A 25,478-nucleotide genomic window follows, 5' to 3' on the forward strand; every position below is an offset into this window, starting at 1 on the left:
GCCTATATGAAATACATTTTTAAACATTAAGGGAAATTAACACACACATATATATATATATTCACACACATGTACATGCATGGCACGTAGTAGGTTGTCTGGCACTCAGTAGTTGCACAACCAATGACAGTGCCCCCCCTTCCTCTTATATCAAATATTTACGTTTTTCTTTCTAATCTTTCTCCTTCGATAAAGTAGCCAAGATGACGGACTTTAATTTTAGGGGCTTTTTAACCTTTGTTGAGTTAGCTGACAACCTGGGAAGGAAAGGCAGCGTTTGGTGTTAGTGTCTCAGGCTTCCTTATTTCTCTTGTTTTGGGTTATTCATATGCCCTTTTTCTTCCTGTCTCCTTTCCCTGTAGTCTCTCTCCATCATGTTTTCATCTTTCTCCTTCCACATTCATCTGTCTCTCTGCCCTTCTGTTCCTCCATTTCTCCTCTTCCTCGCCCACATCAATTTCCTCTCCCTCTCCAGCAAACTGTGTGTGCTGTCAGTTTCTGTCTCTTACTACACTTTGCTTTCTTCTCTTTTCCACCAATTTTTCTCACAGTTCTGCACATTTCTCTTGTTCTTTACTTCACTTGGAGTAAGATACTCTGGTTCTGGACTGAAATTTGCCCCATCCACATTCTCCTGTTGTCAGAATGAATTTGGTCAAGTTACTTCATGCCCCTGGCCTCAGTTTCCCTGTCTGTATGTGAAGGGATTGGTCTATCTAGAAAATAACATTTACATATAACCTCACTGAGCCTCTCGACTGCTTAGGGAAATAAGACCAGGCAGGTTTTATAATCCCTGTCTTCCGAGAGACAAGTGGGTTTCAGGGCCCTCAAGGGACTTGCTCACAGCCACACAGCCAGTTAGTGTCCACGCTCAGAAGCACACGGGGGTGTTTGACTCCCATTGCTCGCCACTTCCAGGTTTAAGATTTAACAATTCCCTTAATGATCTTTCCCTCTCGTTCTTGGAAAATAACTAGATAGTAATCAGAGATGGTGGCTATCGAGCTTGGGGACAGAAAACCACCCCCGAAATGCACTACTATTGGTTTTCCCTTAAAGGGAAGTTGGAGGGGGTCTGGGACGAGGTAGGACGCTGAGGAGGAAGCAATGAGAGTTGGGCCACAATAACACCTCCAGACCCTGAATTCAGTCAAGAGCTGTGGGAGGCATGGTTGTTCCCTGCAGCTGACCAGGTTGGAGGATGGAAGGCAAAGGGAAGGCACAAGCTCTGTGCGATGCCCTGAGAGGTGTTTGGGTCAAGTTCTGTGTCAGGACATAAGGACAATTAGGACCCTGGATCCTTGAGGAGCTCCCCATCGAGTGGGGCATAGCGATGCCTCCAAATTGAAAATGGCTCACCTGGAAACTGGAAGGAAAGAAAGGCATGGGAGCATGAGACAGCGGGAGAGAAGGGAGAGAGGACAGATTGTGGAGTAACATGAGGGTGGTCTGAGAGGAAAGAGACGGGGGCCTGGCTCCTCCCATGAGCTGTCCCTGTTCAGACACATGGCTGTCTTCCTCCTAAAAATGTCCTCCCTGCCAGGGGATGAGAAGCAAGGAAAACTGTCTACCCTGCCTCCCACCCCATCAATCCAACTCAATTCAGTGAACATTTAATAGCTGCCACCCAAGCACCAGGCACTGGTGAGAATAGGTAACATTGTGCCCTCACAGAGCTCAGTCCTGGGGGGCCCAGCAACAGAAACCCTCTCTTGTGTTTTCCTCGGTCTTTTTGCTCTGTCATACCCACCCCTCCCACTCTTTCACCTGCCAACACTCCTCTGGCAACCCTGCAGCCTGGCTCCTGGTGGGATGGGGTGGGAGAGAGGTGGGTGTAGGAAGGGTGCTGCTCTCTCGTGCGAGCCGGGCTCCAAGGGAATAGGGTTCTTTTCCAAGATTCAGGGTGGGATGGTAGGAAACCTGTTATCTCAGTTTCCCTTTGAAGGGCAGGTGCCAAGGTTGGTGCAGAGGTGCTCTGGGGAGGGAGGAGGGTGGGGTGGGTGGTTTCCTTTAACTGGTTCATGGAGGGACCTGTAAGCCCTGCCAACTGCAGCGCTCCCCTTTGGGGAGGCAGGGAGACTTGCACCCGAGTTTGCAAGCTGTTGTCCAGCTGTTGTCTGTGTCTGTTCCCAGTTATTCCAAGTTGTCCTATCTGTCTGGTTTGTAGTTTTCTAGAGTGTGTTTCTGTCTGTCTATCTATCTGTCTGTCTGTTTTTCTGATGACAGTTTCTCTGCTTCTCTGGGAGGAGACCATGTGGATGTTTTCTGACAGTGTATGTGTGTCGGTCGGTCTGTCTATTCGTGGCCTCTTGGGGGAATTCCATCCTGAGATACCTTTTCTCCCATCAGACTCCCAACAGCCCTGCTCCCAACCCTACATGTGGCCCCTTCATAACCTTTAATCCCTTCCCTTTAGCCAGGTTTCCCGCCTCCAGAGAATGTAGCCCAAACCTTCCCTGTGGGTTTCTCTCCGAGGATGTAGGGGTGAGAGACCAGCACAAGGTGGGTGACACAGAGCCCTGTACGACAGGCCAGGCTCCTTCCCACTGCTCAGTCTAGTTTCCCCCCAGCTCAGCCGGGCTCCAGCCGGATCAGCCTCCTCTGAAGCTTTCTAGGCATAAGCCAATGGGTCTCTATAGGTGACCCCAATAAGATCCAAATTAATCCATCCGCTCTCAGGATCGATTACTGGGGCAGTTGGTGTGTGATCTCAGAGCTGGCTGCAGAGGCCCCTCACCTTCTCTCTCTGCACCACAGCTGAAGCCAATGGTGACCAAGGTCAGCACAAGTTTGAGGGGCCTGTCCCCTCCCTACTCCCATCCCAAACTGTGGGGCTGAGCAAGAATCCCTTTCCTTGAGCCTCTGGGCTCATCCTTGGGGGCTGCAGTGGCAGCTGATCTGTATAAGCGGATTACCAGTGGTCCCCACTGATCACACGAGTGACAGGAGCTGCTGCTGCAGCCTGAGGCAAAGCCTCAGCCCAGGGGAGAGCCCCGGGGGACCAAGAGAGAGCCTGAACCCCTCCCAAAGAGACAAGGAAGCCTCAGCCCTGTGAGTGTGTGCTAGGACAGCCTTCCCCGGCCACTTGGGAGGGAGAGGGGGTCAGGAGAAATCTGTCTCGGAACCTGGAGCCTGCCCGAGAGGATGCGCCCAGAAATGGGAAATCCTGAAGTGAAGCAAATCTGGAAACTGCGTACCTGTGAGAGAAGAGGCTGCGTGGTAGGCATTAGGGACGGAACAGCAGTGGGGCTGGCAGAGGGTTGTCACCGCCTCCGTTGTCCCTGGGTTCACATATCCCTACGCTTACCAGGGTAACAGGCCTTTAGGTGAGAGCTGGGAGCGGGGGCTCAGAGCCAGCCAGGGGACAGCAGGTGTGTGCCAGGCCCGTCCCCACCCCCCCGCTGCTAATGGCAGGGCTTTATTCTGGGCAGCTGAATAGGCCAGTAATTGCAGCCCTATTTCCAATGCCATGGGCTCCCCTCCCTCTCAGGCTCTCAGTGACATTTGGAACAATGACCCTGGCGCTGGCCAGCTGCTCCCCAGCATCCAGTAGAATGGCAGCCCATTTGTCTCCATGGGTGGCACTGGGGTAAGATGAGGAAGATTGGCTTCTGTTAGGGTAATGACAGGAGGCTGGGGTGGAGGGGTGTCCGGGAAGGGGGGGCAGTAGGGAGGAAACAGGATAATCTCCAGCTCTGGGGAGGAAGAAGGGATGGGGGTGAGGGTGGGGGTCACCCCCAATATTTGGTCCTTCCTCCTCAACCGCCCTGCCCTACTCCAGGATGGAAGAGACACTAATATTTATTGGACACAACACTTACTGAACACTCCAGGGATGTTGCATTAAGTACTCTCAATATTATATCTCACTTAATTCTGTGAGATGGCCGCTACGTACTCCCGTTGGCAGCTAAGGCGTCGGGGTGGAGAGAAGTTCAGTATCTTGATAGAGGGACCCCTGCTAATCAGTTTGGAGCTGGCAGGTAGGCCCAGGTCTAACTCCCAAACACAACCTCTTTCCATGGAGCTGCTGCTATGACTTTTTTATTAGTAGCACAGGAGAAATCCTTTGAGACATTTCATTTAATCTTAAGTAACATTATTTTCTCTGATTATAAGTTATGCTTGCTAGTTGTTGGAAATGTGGAAAATACAAGACTATAAAGAAGAAAATAAAAATTGAATCCAGTCATTTAGAATTAATCATTGTTATTATGTTAGTGTGCAAACTTCTGGGGTTTTATTTTTCTATGAACTGGGTTTTACATGTTCCCCCACTTTAAAAAAGGATGCTGTAGCCTGTATTTCCCACCGCGTGCATTGAGAGCGCCTCCTGCCTTAACCAGACCCTCCTAGTGCCTCCACCGCTCTTGTGGGACACGCAGCTCTCTGTCACCCGCAAACCAGCCCGCAGGTGTGTATGGCAGTGGCTGCGGGCTCTGCTGGACGCTGCACTCCTGGATGCCCTAGAGGAAGGGACACCCTTCCAAGAATGGCTGTCCAGGAGAGCCCTGCCTCAGCACTGCCCCTGCACCCGGCTCTCCTTTCCTCTCTCCCCACCGGCATGAGGCATGATCAATGGACCAGCCAGTGTTTACTCAGCAATTATGGAGCAATTAAATTCTCAATCAATACAGTTTAGTCTTCAAACCGCTGGGCTTGGGAGCTTTGGCGTCAGTGCTTACTCCATTTGTCACGTCCGAGGCTCAGAGGCTGCTGGGAAACCTGCTTCACCCACCAGTGGACCGGGTGGGGGCATTCTGGGGCTGCAGAACTGCATCCAAGAATGGAAAAGCCTCAGCTTCCCTCACAGGCCTGGGGGTGTGTGTGTGGGGTGGGGGACAGGTCCACCCAGCCTGCCCTGCTCCCAGGCTCTGGGGTCTCTGCATCTTCACCCCAGGAAGGCAGTAGGTGACAGGTGAGGCCAAGGGGCGAGTTGTCTGGTCGCCTTCAGGGTCCAGTGGTTAGTTCCTGGAGGCCTTTGCAAGAGTTGGGATCACGTGACCTGGCCCAGGGCTGTAAAAATCCCCACAGTGCCCTGCCCTGGAGTGGAGCATCCTGCCTGCCGTCTTTGCCCAGGTGAGACTCCTGGCACTGAGGACCGTTTGGTGTGGGCACAGCCAACTTGCACCGAAGTGCAGAGCAGCAGGCAGAGGGGCAGGCTGCTCCTTCCTGTGTGGGCTTTGTGAGCAGGTTTGCTCACTGGTCTTCTGAGGGTCTTGCGTAGTTACAGCAGGGTCCACCTCGACTGGGTTCCACACCTGAGGCTGACCACAACAAGATGGCAGGAGAATTTGGTCCTGGAGCCAGTGACATCTGGCCCCTGATGAACGTGTAGCCTGTCACCTTTCCTCTCTGTGATTGTTGCTCCGCCTGTGTCTTCCCTGCCAGACTCAGTAGGCACAAAAACAAAATAGATGTCAAATTACTGTGCTACCTTGGCAGTGGGTATCCCCCACTAATTCCAGAAAGTGTTAGGAAAGCTTTGTCTTGTCATGACGTTTGACTTTCTGCTCAGAGGACTTTCCTCAGCTGGGATGTGAAACTCATGTTTGGAGTCCAGTATTTGTCCAGGTCAATTTCCTTGTGTATTTGCCCCCCAGGCCTTGAGCCGTCCTTTTATACTGGTCTCTTCATGAGACCGTCCTATCCTATCACCAGAGGGTACGTAGGAAACTTACCTGTCCATGGAGCTGTGCTGGGGGCTGCGCCGTGAGTGAGGCCAGGCGGGGGCCCACCTCCAAAGAGCTGCTCATTGAGACCGACAGCTTCCTGTCAGCAGCCTTTAGAGATGATCAGAGAATTCCTCCTCACTCAGGGTTTCTATTTTATGTCCCCCGCCCATGAGAGACGGAAGGAATACTAGTTGTCATGTACTGAGCACTGGCTATGTATTACACAAGTATTACTTATTTAATTCTTACTAAAAGCTTATAAAATGTTGTTAATCCCATGTTACAACAAAGAAAATAAGGAGCAGAGATGATGAATGACTTGTTCAAGGTCCGCATAGCTGGTAAATGGCAGAGCAAGGCTTTGAACGAAGCATCTGTTGCAGCTTTTACCACTGAAGTCAGATAACAAAAAGGATGTGTGTTCAAGTACAGGAAGTGAAAATGTGGCCGGGGGAGTGAACAGCCAGCTCCCACTGCCCAGCCGCAGGCAGCCGTCTGCTTCGGGTCAGCTCCTCTCAGAGGACCTGGCTTGTAGTTCAAGGACTGAGAAGGCGGCACCTCCCTTTCTGCCCCTACACCTTATGCGTGAGGCTGTTTGCAGATTCCAGGCAGATTCGGTAAACACATCGGGGCAACCAAGCTGAAGAGAGAGATGACCCAGAGAATATTTTTAGGGGTGGAAAAAGCACTAGGCTGTATTATTTAAAGAGGTAAACATAACTAAAGATAACACTTCCAGAACAACAAAATTAAATATACCACAAGGAATGTCTGGCCATTTCTGTTCAGTTGGCATTCATTAATGCAGAGTTTTGTCCAATTTTCTGGGAAATACATTGTTGTTTCATTTACCGAAAACTTCTCGATTGAGTCTTTTGGATGTTGTTTTTTCCATTCCCAGAAAGAGTCACCTCTCTTAGCAGGCCTAGAGATTTTTCTAACCTCACTATCTCCTGTGCTTTTTGTTTTGTTTTGTTTCTCCTCTGAAAGGACATCTTTACCTATTCATTTATCTTTTGACCAATAATATGACCGTGAAAATAATTTATAATTCCAATGTGTTTCTGATGGATGACAAAAAGGGTTTTAAATTGGTTTTATAAAATCAAAAAAGGAAATAATCTTAATCTGTAGCAAGAGTGACTTAATCAGGTCATTAAAAATTTTGAGAGGCCTTGGGATGACTCAAGAAAGGAGATTTTTAGAGATTTCTTTTGTGACAATTAAAAAACAAAACGGGAAAGACAGCGTCTGTGAAGGAAGATTGGCACGAGCTGCAGTCTCCAGCAGGGACAAGTGTCAGCGGGAGCTAAGAGAAAGGGTCTGTTGATTTAGAACCACAGGATGTCATGGCTGGAAGCAAGCCAAGGCATGCATACATCGGCCTTGATTGAACAGACAGGAGACTGAGCATGGGATGAAGGTGCCTTGCCCAGGGTTTCCCAGCTGGTGAAATGCAGAACAAGGAGAGGTCAGGCTTCCCGAAGAAGCTGGTGCTCGCAACCCCTGACTCAGACCAGGCACTGCCCTGCTCCCGGCCTCAGTGTCCTCAGCTGTAACGGGGAGGGGGGGGGGGAGCTGTCGAACCCTAAGGGCCTCTAGCAGTGAGCCTGTAAGAAGGCACTCGGCCTTGGTCAGGGATGGACGTGCACCTGGAAAGACCAGGAGCATTCACAAAGCAAAACAAATGGACAGTGGACCCAAGAGGAGGAGGGAAAGGCAATGTTTGAACTAGTATGAGCATATGTAAGACAAAGAAGCTTTGGACAGGCCAGTGCACATGTTTTTTCTTTCTCCATTTCTCTTATTGTTAAAACACAACAGGAAGTTCTAACACGGAGAAAACCCTCACCTCACGCATAATCCTACAGTCTGCCCAGCCACGCCCTCTCCTTTTCCTGTTCCCCATGCATCTGGGCAGTGCTGTGTGCGGGGAATGCTACAGGGAAGAGCCGGAGCCCCGCTTCCCTTCCTCCACGCTGGCAGGCTCCAGCACTGCTGCTAGACTTGGATGCAGTTTTGACAGTCCAAGGACAGCAATGATGGGAAATGAAGGAGGCTTAAGTGGAAAGTCAGCCATAACCTTAACTCATGTGTGTACAGCCTTTTCCAGGTTACAGAACTCCTTCCCAACTTTTTACTCATTTGATCCTCATCACACACACCTGTTAAAGGTCACAGGGCAAGAATGATTGTGTCCATTTTACAGCCGAGGAAATACTCAGAGAAGAGGAGCAGCTTGCTCAGGGTCCGAAGGTGGAAGCTGGCAGAGCTTAAGATGAGCGCCTACACCAAGAACAGGCCGCCTGAGCCGTGATGTTGAGGCTTGCTTCCTCCTTGTCACGGCTGGAATGTGTCATGCCCCACGTGCCACCACCCACACAAACTAGAGGGATCTTGGTTCGTCACCATGTTCTAAGTCTAGGCCGCAGTTTTGCAGCTTTGGAGATCAACTGGGCTAGCCCAAGGTCCTCTGATTCCAGGGGAACGGACTCCCCAGAAACCAATTCATAAGAGAATGATAGATCATATTAGTATGAATTTACTAATTTATAATGAGAAATGATCCTGGTGAACAGGATACTCTTAATTACTGATCAATAAAGAACTTAAAAGTATAAAAGTCCTGTTTTTTCTCCAATGGCGGAGAGAGGGCTGAGCACCAGATGATTTTTGTGGATTTCCTTCCAGGTTGGAAAGGAAGAGAGAGGTGAGGAAGGTGAGAAAGGAGAGCCCTGGGCTAGAAGACCCATTTGCGAAGACTTCAAGGAAGCACTGGGATGCGAAGCAGTTGAGAGCATAGACAGAGCAATTCAAATCCAGATTCAAGTCCTGGCTTGGCCACTTACAAATTCTGTGACCTTGGTTAAATTACTTAAGTGTTCTAATCCTCAATTTACTTATCTGTAAAATGGGGGTCACAATGCACTTTCCTCTTAGGGTGGTTGGGAGGATTACATGAGATGATGCAACGGCAAGGTGTCTGGTATAGAGTAAGCACCCCAGAAATGCTAGCGATTTTAAAGCTGGATTTTTCAAGAGCAGGAAGAGAGGAATCAGTCAAGATCCAGGAGTCCCAGGAGAAGGGGTCTAGAAACGCAGGTATGACTGGGAATTGTTTAGAAAGAATGGACTGACCCCTTCAGGGAATGGGGTCCTAGTGGCAGAGCCTCTGGTGTGGCAAGCAGCAGGGGATACACCACCTTGCATTTGTTCCAGGTCATTGAGCCGTGTCCTTCAGGGAGAGGGTCCATCTCTCCTTTGGACGGCAGGTGATGGGCATGGAGCAGGAGGCAGTCTTTCAGATGTTTCTATTCAATCCTAGCCCCTGACATGCAGAGTGTTGGCTGGAAAGTGCCTGATATGGGTGGGGGGAGCGGAGGGGGATGGGGAGGAGGGAGAGAGAGAGACAGACAGACAGACTGTGAGAACTGAGGTACAAATTTGGGGGGAAATGTTAAAGAAGCTGTGGGGACAGAGCCCCAAAAAGCAGTTTCCAGGCTCTCGGCCTCACATAGAAAGGTGCTGGCTCAGGTAGTAAATGGCCGTCGACTGTGATCAAATGGCCATCAGCTGTGGCTAGTTGGCCGTCAGCTGTAACCCGTGAGCCATTGGCCACTAATATAACTGCCGTGGCTAGGCTAGCAGAAAATGGGGGCTAGCAAGAAGATGGTGGCTGAGCCTGCAAGCGGCGCAGTGAGGGTTTAGAATTGTGTGGCTCCTGGTTCCTGTGTCTCCAACCCAGCCGCCAGCGAGAGTATAGTGGTGTGACTCCCCTACCTATGGCTCCGTGGGTGTTCATTTTTGGCCTCACCATGTCCTGCGTTCTTGTGTGGGGAGCGGGAGCAGAGACCCCGCAGGCCGCCCCGTGTGACAGAAGCTAAAGGCCCAGATGAATGCCAACCAAGGAAGTGATTTAACCCAGCGCCAGGCTGTAACAGCACAGGCTAGCTTGAGATTAAGAGCAGAGGCATCTCATCAGGAAAATCTTGCCAGTTTGACTGCCTGTTCTCCTAAGAGGAGGAACAGTTTAAGCCCCTCAGGGAAAGTTTTATGGCCTGGCACTGACTCCTGGCCTGCCTGTGGGGGGCTTCCCAAGCTGGGCTTTCTGAGGTTTCTTCCCAAAGCCGGTGTGTGCTGCGTTGTCCCTTCCTCCTAAATACTTTGGTAGATGACTCATGAAACCCACAGACATGTGGGAAACGGCATGGCCATTCTGATACTATAAGCTTGTGAGTGGTTTCTACTGCAGCAAGGAAGACTGAAGGTAGACATTAAGAAGGACTTCCAATAGGAAAGGTGAAGATAAGGAAGGTGACTATAGGGAAACAGGTAGGGACTCTTCCTCCATAGTGATGTGATGGATGTCCAGAGCAATGTCCTACGCTACTGTAAATCTGCCATTTCCATCTCTTGTGTCACAATACTCCTGTTTTGGCAAGCACACCCCTGACTGCCATAGCACCTGAGAGCCATCAGAGACCTTTTCCTTGGCAGGTGGTGAAGTTGAACCTGTGAGGAGCTGGAAGAATATCCTTCCCTGGAAATGGCTCAGGACCAAAGAAACATCTGCTCTGCTGGGGTGAGGTAGGGCTGGTCTGAGTTGGACCAGGAGGAGGAAATGAAGGGACTTTAGAGTCACAAGAACACAAAACCCAGGCAGGCATGGTCTCATGCCCTGCCGCTGGGATGGGCTGTGTGCACACATGGTTTGTGTAGGTCACATCGCAGGGCTGCCCGAGGGGTCCAAGAAGAACAAAAGGAGATCTTTGTTCCCCAGTGAGCAATTGCTCATGAGCCAGGACCTGGGGAAGCACAAAAGGTCCAGATTAGGGTAAATGGAGAAAGAGAGAGACTCTGAGAACTGAGGTACAAATTGGGGGATTAGGGTAAATGTAGAAACCTACATTTACTGAGCATCAAGTAGGTGCCAGAGGCTTATTGGACATTATTTCCTTAACTCTTCCCCCAAAAAATCATGGAGTTGTTATGCTCACTTTACATATGAGGAAATAGGCTCAGAGAAGTTAAGAAACTAGCCCAACACCACATAGCTAGTGAGTAGCTGGATTTTCACCATGGTCAGTGTCTGGTTCTCCATCTCACACTTGTTACAGGCTGCTGCCTCCCACCCCTTACTTTTCTGGTAAGCTTTTCTTGGTATCATCTCTTACACAGATCTTCAGAAATTACACCATACAGAAAAGCCCAATACTTCTCTGTTTAAAGAATTCTAGCACAAGAAACCAAAAACATTAAAAAATGATAGTTAAGTTAAAGGACTATTCTTTATCCTGAAATCACATCTTTCCTATGTTTCATAGTCTTTTATAATGTTAAAGGGAAACTGAAGGGTGCTTTGGAATTTAAATTTTACTGGGGAATACTGGGGGACAGTGTGTTTCTCCAGGGAGTTGTCCTTCAATCTAGTTGTGGAGGGTGCAGCTCAGCTCCAAGTCCAGTCGCCGTTTTCAATCTTAGTTGCAGGGGGTGCAGCCCACCCTCCCATGCGGGAATTGAACCGGCAACCTTGTTAAGAGCTCATGCTCTAACCAACTGAGCCATCCGGCTGCCCTGGAATTTTTTTCTTATCTGGCAAAATAGCATGTTGGAAATCCTAAAAAGGAAAAAAGAAAAAAGACAGTTGCTACATATCTAGGGCTTACTGAGCGTTTGACATATATCACTACCTAATTCTTTCGTGGAGTGGGAAGTGAGGCACAAGGACCTTAAGCAACTTGCCCAGGCCACGCGGCAGGGGCAAGGCAGGGCAGACCGCGTGCAGACCCAGGCACTCAGGCCCTGAGCCCACACTTGTACCTGCCACATGCTGCCCGATTATGAGTTGGCCGACCCGGCCTGCAGCCTCGTGTGCCCCCTCCTCTCAGGGACCCCGAAGGCACCCACACCCTGGGCCTGGCTCCCAGCTGGCACACAGGCTGTCTTGAGTACACCTCTCCCAGCATCACCTGTGTGGCTTCTGACAGTCACCATGTTCCATCTGGAGATTATCACACATGCAGGCCACAAAGGGCCATAGGGGGTGGTCCTCAAGGGACACGTCCATTCTCTCTCCTAAAAGTCTCCTTGCTGAAATAATGGGCACACTCAGCTGCGGTCAGACCCCTTGCCATCTGTGCAGCCCTGCCAGCATCGCCCTTGGAGGGGCTTCCTGACCCCTCTGGGGTCTGCAAGACCTTGAGTGTTGCTGAGCCTGTCCATCAAGCATGCTCTGCAGACTTGGTGCTCCAGCCAGGCAGACACCATTGCTTATGTAAAGACAGGAGGAAATTCGCCCCCAAGGAGGAGGTGGGGAGTGATAAGCACAAATTCAGGACGGGGTTCCCTCTGAGGAGGGAAGGAAGAATACAAAGTATTAAAAGCTTCTGATGTGCTGTTTCTTGAGCTGGGTACAAGGTGTGTGGTTTTCTTTATACCCCACATGTTATTCATATCTGCATAGATAAAATAGTTCATAATAAAAGGGAAAAATTAAATACAAACCAGAGTTCACTGGGCCGTAAACAGTAATTGCTATCTGTATGGTGGGATGACTTCAGGTTGTGTGTTGGGGGTGGTTTGCAGGGGAGGTTTTGAGCTTGTTCTTCAGGTTGGTGACATGAGAACATTAAAGGGACGAAATACTTTCTCTTAGGGGTAATAATGCAAGCAGACATAAAAGGGGAGAAAATCCAAGGTGTATTCAGGCGCACAGTTAGTTCTACCTGCCGGGCGTAAGGGAGCACGCACTTGTGAAATTGTGTGCTGTGTGTTGGGGAGGAGCAGGGGACAGGAAACTCCTAGAGCTTGATCTTGCTACGAGCTCCACGCCTCTCTGTGAGAAAATAAAATGCTCAAAAATATTCGGGTAGATGGCATTAGTCAGTGTGGCCCGCTTGGGAACCTATGAGGGAGGAAGCTTCTAGATAAGGCCTCTCTGGAGCGCAACAGGTTCTGACACGCCCAGGTGCTAACGTTCCCTGTGGGCTGGGCCAAGCAGGGGAGTTTTACACATGGGACATCTGGGGGCAGGCAGGCTGAGTTGCTCCTATGCCCCGTCTTGAGCCAGTGTCCTGGGGAGTGTGGGCCTAGGTGTGGGGAGGGCGCAACCCAGAGAAGTGCTGTATCCCTGTTACAGGAAACCCTTGCAGACAAACCAAACTGGCCAGCACCTTTTGGAACAGCTGTGAGACCGAAGTCTGGAGCCTCCAAGGAGCCGGCAGGAGAGAGAATAACTTACTCTCTCAGGGCCCTTGGGAGATGGGAGGGAGAAGCATCTGTCACAACCAATGAAGTCAGGGCAGCGTCTGCAAGTGGATGAGCCTGGAAAGCCACAGCTGCCCTCCTCCAGGGGTTTCTATTCTGAGACTTGGCTTCCAGCTTGGATAATGGAGGTCAAGGAGCCACGGCTGGGGGAGGTGCTTGCCGTGGATTAAATGACGTAAGGGAGGCAAGGGGAGGCTTATGCTGTGTCCTTGGGTGTTGAGAGCTGACTGGTGGGTGTAAGCAGCGATGGTGCAGTGTGGGCCTTGGGCTCATGCAGAAAGAAGGGGAGAGGGAGGAGGCTGGGCCTCTCCTTCCTTCCAGACGTCACAGCATCTTGCGTGAATTGTTCATTTCATGATGAGAAAACAGAGGTCCAGAAAGAAGCAACGTGCCTGAGGTTATACCAAACGCTGCAGACAGGGGTAAAATGGGGCCCTGACTCCCAGTGCTCTTCCTACCACCTCGAGCAGCTTTCCAGCCTGTTCTTTGAATCAGCACTGAGTGAATTTTTCTAACACTGGCCCTCTGTTCACCTCAACCCTCCCCAGTACTACTTGGAACCCCAAAGGATGCTTGGCTTTCCTTGTTCGGTGACTTTACTTTGACCATCTAAGATCCCTTTATTGATTCAGACGAGGGAGGGAAAGAAGAGTTTTAGTAAAGGCTGAAAAATCTTGAGATGTAAGGTGTATTGTTAGCTTTTGTCTGGAAAATGCCTCGTTGTCTTTGTCCCAGAAGAGCTTTAAGAAAGGCCGGCAGAGTCGGGGGTAATCTAGTGCGATTGGTCAGGCCCTGGCGGGGAATCTTCCAGCCTGAGGAGTCCCGCAGTCTTCAAAACACTCCAGCAAGCTTTCTAGTAATTACTGTTCTCGCCACCGCACACATGGGGAGACAGCCCCCCCTTTACCTCCACCCCACCCCACAAGCCACCCACCACCACCAGCACCAACAAGCTCAGGGACTGGGCCTCTACCTTTCTCTACTTTTGTGCCCAGGGCCAGCTCCCACGCCAGCCTACAGTATGGGGGCGTGAGGCTGGGTGCCCCCCCCCGTAGTCCTCTCCTCTCCCAGAGGAGCCCACAGCCTCTCCCCATCCTCACACAGCTCTTCTGTTGCTCCTGTCCCCTCCGGGTCCTCACAGGGACTCAGCTTCCTGGCAGGGCCTGCATGACACAGGTGCCTCGGTCCTGTCACGTGCCCTCTCTGCTCACTCATTCCTCCCGTGGAAAGGCTGAATTTCCTATGGTGGCCAGCACACCAGTCTATGAGGTCGTTTCATCTTCACCATTCCCTGGGGAGGATATATGCACACCCCCATTTTGCTAATGAGGAAACTGAGGTGCAGGAAAGTTAGGTATCGTGCTCACGATCACCTGACTCATAAGTTGCAGAGCCAGGGGCCTCGCTCCATTCCAGCTTTGCTACTGGTGAATGAAGATGCCATCAGTGTGGAGGACAACAGTGGCCGGTGTCAGAAAGCCCTGTCGTGTGTGGTACCCAAACGTTTTCTGTGACCAGAGCTGTCTACAGCCCTTGGTGCTGTCCTCAGCATATGGAAATAACCCGTGATCATTTCTCCAGAATAGTGTTTTTAACCTGGGTCCATGGAGTCTGTAAAGCCTCTGAACGCGGAAGTAGAATTTGGCATGTATGATATAACATGCATTTTTCTGGGAAGAGAGCCTGGAGCTCTTACCAAAGGTGCTAGCACCCAGAAAGGTTCTACAGGTCTGGGGGGTAGGGAGACCAGGGTAATGCTGGCTGGCAAGAAAAAGGAAGGAAAAAGAAAAGTTCGGTATCCATCGCTGATTGCGTTCTCCGGGGAGCAGACTCTGAGTTCAGGGCGCTGAATGTTTACTAGGGGATGCACTTGGAGTGAACACCCATGGAAGGGAGGGCAGGAGCACAGCATGAGGCAGAGGGAGACGTCAAATGCAATGGAGGTAAACAAAAGCCTTGGCCAATCCCATGGCGAGCTCTGACCTGAGAATGACCTGTCAGCTCACCCCATGTTGGGTCAAAATGACTGAGCCTTTATATCACCACCTCAATTAGTCACTGGATGCGGACAGCCCTGGGAAGGCTGTGAGTTTGGGCCGAGTCGCTGTCTGCAGCTGAGACAGTCCCTGAAGTGGCTGATGGGGCTGACCACTAATGGCAGCCTCCAACAGCATTCCCAGAGCGAGGCGAGTCAGTCCCGGAGGGAGGGGCTGGGTGTACATCACCAAACCCACCCCAGTATTTCTGCCCTTGAGGAAGCTCTACAGATTAAATGATACCCACCCACCCTGCCCTCTGCCCACATGTCCATCCATCCATCCATCCATCTGTCCATTGAACAGTTATTAAACATGCTTCATGAGCCAGCCCACTGTCATAGGCACCTGTGAGAAGAAGGTGTACATGGAACAATCTGGTGGAGAAGAGAAACACATCCGTGAATAATTCGAGCACAAAGTGGTCATTGCTGAAATAGAGGCAAGTGCCCAGAATTATTAGAGCACATAGGAGGCTGGGACTGACTTCCTGGGGGCAATGAATGAGTCTTGGAAGTGTTGACAAGATAGAAAGGAGTGGGTAGAAGAGTAGGGGCATGGAAAGGAGAAGGCAGCGCAGCCAGAAGGAAGTCATGTGACCGGCATCGTGGTCTGAGAGGCAGTTTTGGTGTGGACAGAGTGGTTAGATCAATCAGAGGAGAGGAGGCTGGAAAGGGAGTACGATCGTGGGGTACGGTCACGAAGGGTCTTGAGTGCCACACTGGTGGACTTTATCCCCACAGTACTGGACAGTCACTGATGGGTTTTGAACAGAGAACGGGCATTAAAGCATCTACATTTTAGGAAGTCAACTCTAACAGCACACATGATAGTCTGGAGTGGTCACTGGAACCCCCAAGGGGCATATATGTGCCAGGCCCAGGTGTGCTCAGGAGGCACCTAGCATCCTTCTGAGCGCAAGCTGCTTTCCACCTGAGTGACCCTCCCCTGGTGAGATGTGCAGTCCCAGCACACTGGTCATTCTGCTCCTGGGCGCATGTAATACTCCTCTGAGCAACTCTTGTTCCCTCAACTTCTAAAAGACTTTCATTTCTCATACTCACACCCTGTGTTCTTGTGTGTGGAGTAACTTCCGTGGACGGCCTGCGCCCATATGTGTATCAGCCCAATGTCTTGTGGGCACAACCAAGCCTTCTAAGAACCTCTCCCTTTGATGCCACCCACACCCTTATTTTTACCTTCTCAACCCAGGGAAGACTCTTGTGGCTAGCATTTCCCGTATGTCAGCCGTGGCCCCAAGTTTTTCCAGGCTAGTGGGCTGCCATTTAAGGAATCGTTTTTGTAGCTGGATATCAAGCCCAGGACAGCTAAGATCACCAGAATCCCTCTCCAGGAGCTCAAGGGAGGGGCTTACAAGAAGCTCAGCAGGTCACACAGGGGACCCATCCACATGATTCCTGTCCCAACACCAGGCTGCCTGAACTCTCACTAAGGACGGCAGCTTCATGATGTGAGGTGAGCCCAGCAAACTCTGGAAACTTAAGCAACACAGACTGTGTCTTGGAAGGAGTCATGTTCCAAGCGCTGGGACAATGGGCCTCTAGTTATATAAGAGACTGTGGATTGAAAGAGATGGTCCTTCCAGCTATGACACCTAGGCTGAAGAGTTGAACCTCTTTCCTCGGACCATTTTTATAGATGGAGTGCAGAGAGGGAAACAGGTTGGGAACATTCTGTTGATGCTCAGCCACCAAATAGAGGTGCTGAGCTCTCAGGCCTCTGTCGCTCCCTGACAAAGTGCCCAAAGCACAAATCTGCACAACGGGCCCTGGACAAATGCCTCCCTAGAGATGCCCACATTGCAGTGGCTACAGTTAAAGGCATTTCCTGTAGGTAGTGAATACACACAGATTCCTCAGAGGCCATGGATTCCGTGACTTGGTGATACCATAGACCAAGGCCCTTCGCTGTGTTCTTGCTCCTCCAGATGGAGAACTGGGGTGGGAGGAAGCCTCAAGGAAATCAATCCATCTTTAGTCTTCTCCCTAAAGACCTTGGCAGTTAGTCTGGAGGGCTGGGAAAGGCCAGGAGGTATGATGAAAAAAACCCTATTTTTTCTGTTTTGTGAAGGTTGACAGGAAGGCTAAATGTTAGAACAATTTCCACTTAGGAAGTCTCCGTGCTATTTTCTGGAGATTCCTTTATGACTCCTTGCTGTGCGGTTCCAGCTCAGAATATAGCCACCAGTGCCATCACCATTTATCAAGGACCATTGTGTGCCAGGCAATGTACTAGGTGCTTTGCAAGCTATAGGCACCGTGCAAAGGAGTTACTAGGACGCCTGTTTTGTAAATGAGGAAATAGAGCTACAAGGAGGCTAGGTAACTTCCCCAAGGTCACGTAGTATGTAGCAGAACCGTGCTTCTACCCAGGTCTTCCCAAAATGAAGCCCCATGTTCTGTGCCCTATACTATATGACCTTGAACTTCGCCGTAGTGATGGCAGCAGTCCTGGGTTTCCACAACCACCTTCTACCACACAAGTCTGCAGCAAACTCTAAAGCAGGAAGGCAGGGACAGGGTTCCTCTTTCCAACACTTCCACTTTTAATCATATACCTGGAAGGGCTGCAGTCTCGCAGGTCCCCACATACAGAGGTGGGCAAAGGTAGAGTTGACTCCAACAGCCAGAGAGCCTGGAAACTTGGGGTTGGTGGGCTTTGGTGGACTGGCATTGGCACTGCCATCCAAGCTCCCAGAACATTTGAGTTGGAAGGGTCCTTAAAGATGAGTAAGCTCCTGCCATGTGACCAGTGACGAAACTGACCAGGTAGAGGACATGAATTACCCAATGCCATACAGTGATTTAGAAGCATTGTATATATGTGCGTGTGTGAGAAAGAGAGAGATCGCCCATGTACACACACACACATGCATGTATGTGCACGTGCTGGAGATGGCAGTGGGGCCTCCTGACTCACGAGCCTTCTGAATAAGTTCAGGTGAGAAGGCCGTGGAGCTTTTGTCTGTATCCAGAGGGGTGGTCCACAAAGAATGCTCTTTTGAAATTTTGTTTTGTTTTAACACAAGTAGTTTATTTGGGATGGTGGGATGGTAAGAAGCGTCGGTGAGGAGTTGGGAATGAGATACCGAAGAGAAGGAAGTGGATACAGCTTCATTAGCAATCAGGTCACTGCTACGGCCGACTGCGGCTCCATTCTACTGGGCGCTTGTGGCAGAGGGTGGAGAAGGCACGTCGGCGTTGTTCTGCCCAAGGGACGAGGGAGCTGGTACCTATCCTCCAGCCTCCGTTGTCGCTGGTTGGGCACTGCTATGGGGCAGCATCAACTCCCCAGGACCTCTTTCCAAACACCCTCCGGCCATCAAAGAAAACAAGGGGCTAGTTAAAAGGTGTTTGTAGCCCTGAGTAGCCACCAGTTCCCTAACGAGTCTTGAAAGCTTTTGGGGTGGAGAGGCCTTGGGCGTCTGTACCAAGGACGGTTGGAGAGGAGATGGGTGAGACTGAATATCAGCCTGAACGCCAGGGCTGGGAGGCAAGCTGTGCTCACAGAGGGTAGTAAGGGCTTATTCCAAGTGCCCTGCCGGAAGAATGCGCATGTACTTTAGCAAGAGGAGTTGAAGTTAGAGTTCAGAAAGAACCTCCTGGTGATACTGGTTAAAAGCATATCAGATATCCAGAGCTCATCCAGCTCTGCAGCTTCATTGGTGGCTGCACAAGAAATGATGGAGCAAAGGAATATGCGGCAGCAAGGAGGGTCGCCTTAGGCAACTTGAGGCCCCTGGTTCTAAGGCTGACCAGTGAGCTCTCCTTTATCTGGTGCGGAGGGGGCAGGGGGTGAGGGAGCCAGGGGAATGCTGGGAGGACAGGTGGAGGTTTAGTGAAGAGAGAATCCTTCACCCTGCCCTTGTTTATTCTAGCACCAGGAGGCTCCAAACTTGGGTGGAAGCAATAGGAAGAGGTCTCCTCTCTGGTACAATTTGGGGCATCTTATGTGGAGGCAAAGCCTTGGAAGAAATAAGTTAAGTCCCGAGGTTGCCCAGCTCTCTGATTAGGTCCACCCCACCTCCCTGGGCTCCTGCTTCTCATCTGTAAGAAAGGGAGATTGGAAGGCTGAACCAGATGACCCCAGGGTCCCTTCCAGTCTTGACCGTCTGTCACTGTCCACTGAAGAGGTTATCCTCTGGCCCTTGAGTCCTCTTTGATTTTTTTCGTTCTGTCATCAGCAAGTATTTATTGAGCACTCATCTTTGCCCAGCACTCAGTGAGGAGAAGGGAATCAAATGGAATATACGTCCTGGCCTCTAGGAGGGGACAGACAGAAGAAACAAGAATTAAGGTTAACTGAGCACTTTGTGTCAGACACTGTGCTAAACACCTTACATATACTGACTCCTTTACCCGCGCCCCCACCCAATAACCCTGTAGGGTGGGTACTAGTACCTTCACTATACAGATGAGGAAACCAGGACTCAGAGAAATAGCATTGACCAAAGCCACACAGTGGCAGAGCTTGGACTTGAGACCACACTGTGAGACTTGATGCTTCTCCTCCTATGTGGAATAGCCACTGACTCTCTAAGCACAGCTCCTAGTATCCCAGCAGAGAGAGCAATGAAAGCTGGAGTCATCTGGGAAGGCTTCATGGAGGAGGCGGCTTATCACCGGGCCTTGAGGGAAGGGTAGAACTTGGAGCTGACAGGAGTAACCTGAATGCACTAATGTCCCAGGGCAGGCTGGATTGTATAGTAGGCAGGTGAGCAGCAGCTACAACACAGCCTCCTGGTGGCTCCATGGGAGAAGAGAAGGGGCCAGGGAAAAACAGGTGTTTCCCTAAACCTATCAGGGCAAGAACCTTCCTCTTCACAGACCCATACCCAAAAAAACTGGGGTTCACCCACCCTGGACGGGCTTTATGCTTAAGCCAGACCTATAAGCATCACTCTTTCCCCCAGATTCATTTGGGCAGTCTAAAGATGGAGCTGGTTCAGTGTGCTTCAGCTTCCTCCCAGCTAGCCCACTGATAATTATGATAGTTAATGCTTATACATAGCAGTGACCATGAACCAGACACTGGTTGAAGAACTTTAACTAACTTAAGCCTGCCAATGTCTATGAGGTATTATAGATACTATTATTATGCCCATTTTATAGATGGGGAAACAGAGGTACAGTTAGGTTAAGCAACCTGCTCAGAGTCCAGAGCTAATAAGAAGCAGAGCCTAGATTTTAACCCAGTCTACTCTTAACCACTCTGCTCTAGTGCTTCTAACCAGAGTTTCATAAGCTCTAGCCATAGTTGCCTCTTCCCTCTGCGTGGGATAAGTTCAGGTTCTCCTTACCAGAGGCTATTCCCTGCCAAGATAGCCCCTCCCTAGAGGGGACTGTAGGAGATAGACCCGCCAGCCCCACCACTAGGAAGGCCCAGCACTGCCAGAGTGCCTAGTTTCTCCCCACCCCACACCCACACGCACCCTGTCCCCTTTTCCCCCAACCAAGCACCGAGCACCGTTACCTTTTGTTTACAGTGACGGCTCCTGCGCCCAGGCCGGTGGGGGCATGGAGGACTCCATGGTAGCAGCGGCGGTGGTGGCAGCCTGCAGACCCAGTGCCCATGCCCCGAAGGCTCAAGCCCAGGAGATGCAGGAGGAGGAGGTGCGGCTGGGGGCAGGGGGTGCCTCCCCGCGGGCTGGCCCCCACCGCGAGGCCTCCCCAGGCCAGCAGCAGCCTGCCCTGGCGACGGCGCTCTGCTCCCACGCCCCTGCCGCCTCCGATTACGAACTCTCCCTTGACCTAAAGAATAAACAGGTACCCTGGGCCTCTAATGGGGGGTGGGAAGGGTGGTGAAGGGACCCTGCCTTTGGGAGCTGTCCAGGGTACCAGGTATCTCCCCATCTGAGCCCATCTCTGCTATAGCAATAATTCTCCCAAAATTAGCTAAGTAATCTGCCCTTCGCTGCAGCCTAGTCCCTCAGGCAACCAGCCCCTACATGGAAGGGTCACACTCTTTCGATACCAGGCCCTTAGGCAATGGGTTCAGGGCTCTGCTCCTCTCACCACGTGCAGGAAACCTAAACTGCCCCACAAAGCTCTAGGCAAACGGTCCATTGTTCTCTGGGGAAGTCCCACCACCACTCATTACTTAGAAAAGATAGCCCAGCTTACATGCCCACTCAAGGGACAAACCCATGTCTAGGCACACACAAGCTCAAACGAGCTTCAAAGATAGTGGTCTCCTCCCAGTAGACTGAGGAGTCCCAAGAATGACCGGAATTGGGGAAATTCAAAGCTCCCCTATTGGAAAACAAGTACCATTGAGAGGTTCTAGGCCTCCATCTTCTATTCTGTGATGCCTTAGGAAAAGTGGTCAGTCATGGGTTTCCCATTGAAACCCCTCCGCCCCAAGGATAATGCCACAGTTTGTCTTGGTGGACAATTAAGAGACTTGAAGGAAGTCTGTGAGTGTGTGTGTATGTGTGTGTGTGTGTGTGTGTGTGTGTGTGTGTCACTGTCAATGTGCTTCGAGAAAGACATTTGACTTGACGCTGTTAAGAAAGAACATTGAACACTGAGCCAGAGACAGAGCACCCAATCTTTGTTCTTCCTCTAGTTAACTCTGGACTTTGGGAATGCCATTGAAGCACTCTGGGCATTGATTTCTCATCAACAAAATTGGGAATCAGAGCTTGAAGCATCTCCTAGGTCCCTTTTGCTCTGAAATGCGTAGGTTCTAAAGAACCAATCTTTAACCCAGTAAAGAAGGTTAGTCTTGGGAAGGGTGGGTGGTAGAAGGGTCACTAAGACTCACCCAATCTAAGCCAACCTCCTCGCTTTCTTCAGACATCAATGCCAAGCTAGTATCCTGGGTCAGGGGCCCGCTGCTGTTCGGTGTGTCTGGCTCTAGAAAAGTACTTGACATAGATACTCTCTCTCATGGTAGCTTGTAGACAGGATTAGATCACATCATAGTCAGGTGGGTTGTTCTCAAACAGAATTCTCAAAAAGGTTTGTTTTTCTACCAGTGCTAATTCCAGGGTCATTGAGTGGGTCGCTATCCTTGGTGCTGTCCAGTTCAGTCATTTTAACTGCTTTCTGATGACACAGCTAATAGTGGACAGCTAATACCTTGATGATAGAATCCAAGATTTTAAAAATATCTCATCAGGATAGAAAGATGGTATAAATGAAAAGAGTCAAATGAAATAGGGAAAAATCTAAAGTTCTGCTCTTAACTTTGAAAAGCCCATGGCACTAGTATAAGACGGGAAGGCTTGGTCCTGGGAGAAAGGCCTTAGGGCTTCAGTTCATTATAAGCTTAAGATGAATCAACAGCCAGTGAAGCGGCTGCCAGAGAAGCCAGCGCCGCAGGCTCCACAGAAGGCTAGACAAGGCCCCAGAATAAGGGAACAGCCAACCAGAGCCCTACACTAGCTACTGGCCAGGCCTGTCTGGAGCCTGTGCTTTGTTCTGGGAGCTCCGTTTAAGGGTGGAGATGAGAATCCTGAGGTTCTGAGTTTCTCCTAAGAGGGAAAACAGGATTGGCTGGTGTCATATAGAGAAACTGTACACATGAAAGCAAGCTCTAAATACAGAAGAGCTGGCATGTGAAAAAGGGATTAGATGTATTTTCTATCATTCCAGGCAACAATAGTGGTTCTAATGTATGAAAGCTATAGGACAGGAAGACTTTAGCTCAATTAACAATTAGAGCTGTTCAAAATATAGACTGTCCTGCTTGTGAGGTAGTAAGTTCTGCATTGCTGGGAATGGCCATGCAGGGGCTAGACCACAGCCTGTCTGGACACTTGTCCCAGGTGAAAGCGGTCCCTCAATTCCCCATGACTCTGCTCCTTGAGGACAGAGACTGTCTCTTACTCATCTTTGTATCCTTCCCCCAGCATCTAGCAGAGTGTCTTGGACAGGGTAAGAGCTCATTAAGTGAATACTTTTTGAATAACTCTGATGTGCAAAGCAGCAAGGCATGGTCCCTACCTGCTCCTCACAGAGATTACGTTCAATTTAAGGAGGATCCAGTTAGTAACAGCAAAGGAAACTCATGCTTCGCCTTGGGCAGGAGAATTACTTTAATTCTGACTTACTAGGTGGGATATGGAGAGTTGTATAGGATTCTGATTAACACATGGACCTTTTTTTTATAGTGGACATAATTCTAATAGATGGGTTTACATGTAAGGTCAGCAGGAGTGGGGCGGGAAAGGTGAGAGTTAGTGGAGGGTGGTGCGGCCCTCATGCTGAGTGGATCCAGCCCTGCAGAGGAGCTCCCCTCGCCTGCCTCATGTACCTCTCTGCGCCAAATGTAGGTTGCGGGTGGGAGGAAGGAGGAAGGGGAAAAGAGGGTTGAGGGGCTGGAGAAAAGTGATTAAAATGGCACACATATATAGGAGGCTAAACTCTGCTCCTCTCTTCTGCAAATGAACTGTGTGACCTTGGGTAAGTTGCTTAACTTCCCTGGGCCTCATTGTGGCATATCTTTTTGGGTCTTTGTACATACTATTCCCTTTGCCTCCATTACTGATGTTCCTACTCCTTCACTTGCTTTGGGATGCACTTTTGGTGCTCTTTCCTCCCCCTTGGCAGCTTCCCATGCCCTTCCATGGCCACACGTGAATGAATGAATGAATGAATGAATGAATGAATGAATGAATAAATGAATAAGTGAATGAATGAATGAAGCCTGCCTGTTCTCTGTGACCCCAGTCTCCTCCCTGCAGTCTCACAGTGAGGAGGTCCTCCTGCACAGCTTCTCTCGCCCTCTGCTCCCTTTGTCCTCAACTCTCACTTCACCTCAGTGATCCTTGGGGTTAAAACCTTGGGGAACAGGGAGGGAACATGCAGGTCCCTTTGGGAGCCCCTTCAGGAAAGTGGCTGTGGCAAGGACACAGAGAGCACAGGAGGGATTTCCCAATTCATTCAGGCTCTCTAGGGAGGTGTGTCCTGTTCTCTGTCACCATGGAGGAGCAGCCCATGTGAGCCCATGGGCTATGGAGCTGCGGACAGTGGCATCCACGTCCTTCTCCTCAAGTGAGGATCCTGGGTGGAAGCCATGTTCTCCTTCTGGAGAGCCGCCCCTTCTCCGACCGATCTCCCATACCCAAGCCTCAGGGTCCAGCCTCACCATGGGGTACCTCTCAAGGGGAGAAGTGGTGGCTGTGTTTCCAACTCTCTGGGCCTCCGTATCCTCATTTGCGAAACAAGGGGTTGTAGCAGAGGTGTCTGTGGACCTGCCCACTCTGAAGGTGAGAGCTCCACGTGGCACAGAGGGCCCCAGGGACCAGCCGCCAGGACGGTGGTGGAGGCACAGCTGCTCTGTCGGGCCCTGTGTGAAACCTGAGGCCTCCATGATGTAAAAGACACAGCCTCAGTCCTCAGGGAGCCTACATTCCAGCGGCGGGGGCCGACGTGTGACCAGTACTAGGGGACACAAACAGCACTCTGTGTCGGCACAGTCCTGGACATCTTCCATGCATTAGCTCCTCAGATCTGCACCATATCCCAGCGAGCTGGGTCCTGCTACTGTCCCCATGGAAGAGTGAGAAGACTGAGGCTCAGGAATATGAGGTAACCTGCCCCAGGGCAGGTCCCAGGTGTGCATCCCCCATGTAGCCAACACTTGGACTCCACAGTCCAAGACTTTAACCCAGCGCCTGCCACCATCTCCTCCATTACACTGAAGGGTAGTTCCATGAAGCGGTGCCCAGGGCACAGGGGGGACCCCAAAGAGGGCAGCAGCCCGACCTGCGGTTCAAAGTAGGCTTCTTGGAGCAGCTCCCCTGAGGGAGCGTCTGTGACCTCAGAGCAGCTGAGCTGCAGCACCCCAGCCCTACCTGGCTGTGGGCAGGGAAGGTTGCCGGGGCGTCCCTGCTCCCAGCCAGACCTCAGTGCCCTGCCGTCTTGAGCTTTTCTGTATCTCGGACAATGGACAGGGAGGTGGACACACAGAGAAGACACAGGGTACACGCTTCCCAGTCGGGCCGAGCTCTCCTGCGGGCTGCCCCGAGCATCTCCTAAGCTCCTCTGCTCTCCCACACTCTGCTCCTCAGCCTCGTGTGAGGTTTGCTTTGCCTCGTCCTGCAGGCTCCTACCATGTCATGCTTTAATGTTCTCAGTTGAGAATCCTTGGATCAGAGGAAATCCTCGCTCACATGTGAAAGCCCTGCATGCTTACCCAGGCCTGGCTCCCCCACGTTTTCCAGCACTGTGGCCCCCAGCTAGCTGCTCTCCCTCCCCGACCCTGCCATGGCAGCCGTCTCTCAGTGGCAACCTGAAAAGAGGGAGCACGTTCTAATTAACACTGAGAGGCTCATTAGAGAGACAGAGCCCCCGAGCCTCCCTCCACTGCTTCTTCTGGCAGAAGCTGAGAGATTGCTCTCTTGGGAGGAGGCGAGGCCACAATTACCCATCATTCATGGGGTTTAGAGGGAAGTGAGCAGAGCGGCTCCTTGGCCAGTGGGCCCAGAAGCTTCTCCCTCCCTGGGGCCGGCCCTGCCTTCCACATCCAT

The 25,478-nt window shown here is 50.9% G+C and overlaps 1 protein-coding gene across 6 annotated transcripts in view; it reads left to right on the plus strand.

Annotated features, from left to right (window-relative positions):
• Positions 1 to 25,478, plus strand: part of IQSEC3 (IQ motif and Sec7 domain ArfGEF 3) — a 100,543-nt gene that overhangs the window by 30,782 nt on the left and 44,283 nt on the right. For 5 of the 6 annotated variants that reach the window (XR_004424146.1, XR_004424145.1, XR_004424147.1 and 2 more), the window contains exon 3: positions 20,487 to 20,766. The exons of the other annotated variant lie outside the window; for it this stretch is intronic. Coding sequence is in view for 2 of the 5 variants with exons in the window: in XM_033117365.1 (XP_032973256.1) it covers positions 20,487 to 20,766 (280 nt within the window). In the remaining 3 variants the exon portion in view is untranslated. The remainder of the gene's footprint in view (positions 1 to 20,486; positions 20,767 to 25,478) is intronic. 6 annotated transcript variants of the gene reach the window in all.

Source organism: Rhinolophus ferrumequinum, chromosome 10, assembly GCF_004115265.2.
Source record: "Rhinolophus ferrumequinum isolate MPI-CBG mRhiFer1 chromosome 10, mRhiFer1_v1.p, whole genome shotgun sequence".
Taxonomy (NCBI): Eukaryota; Metazoa; Chordata; class Mammalia; order Chiroptera; family Rhinolophidae; genus Rhinolophus; species Rhinolophus ferrumequinum.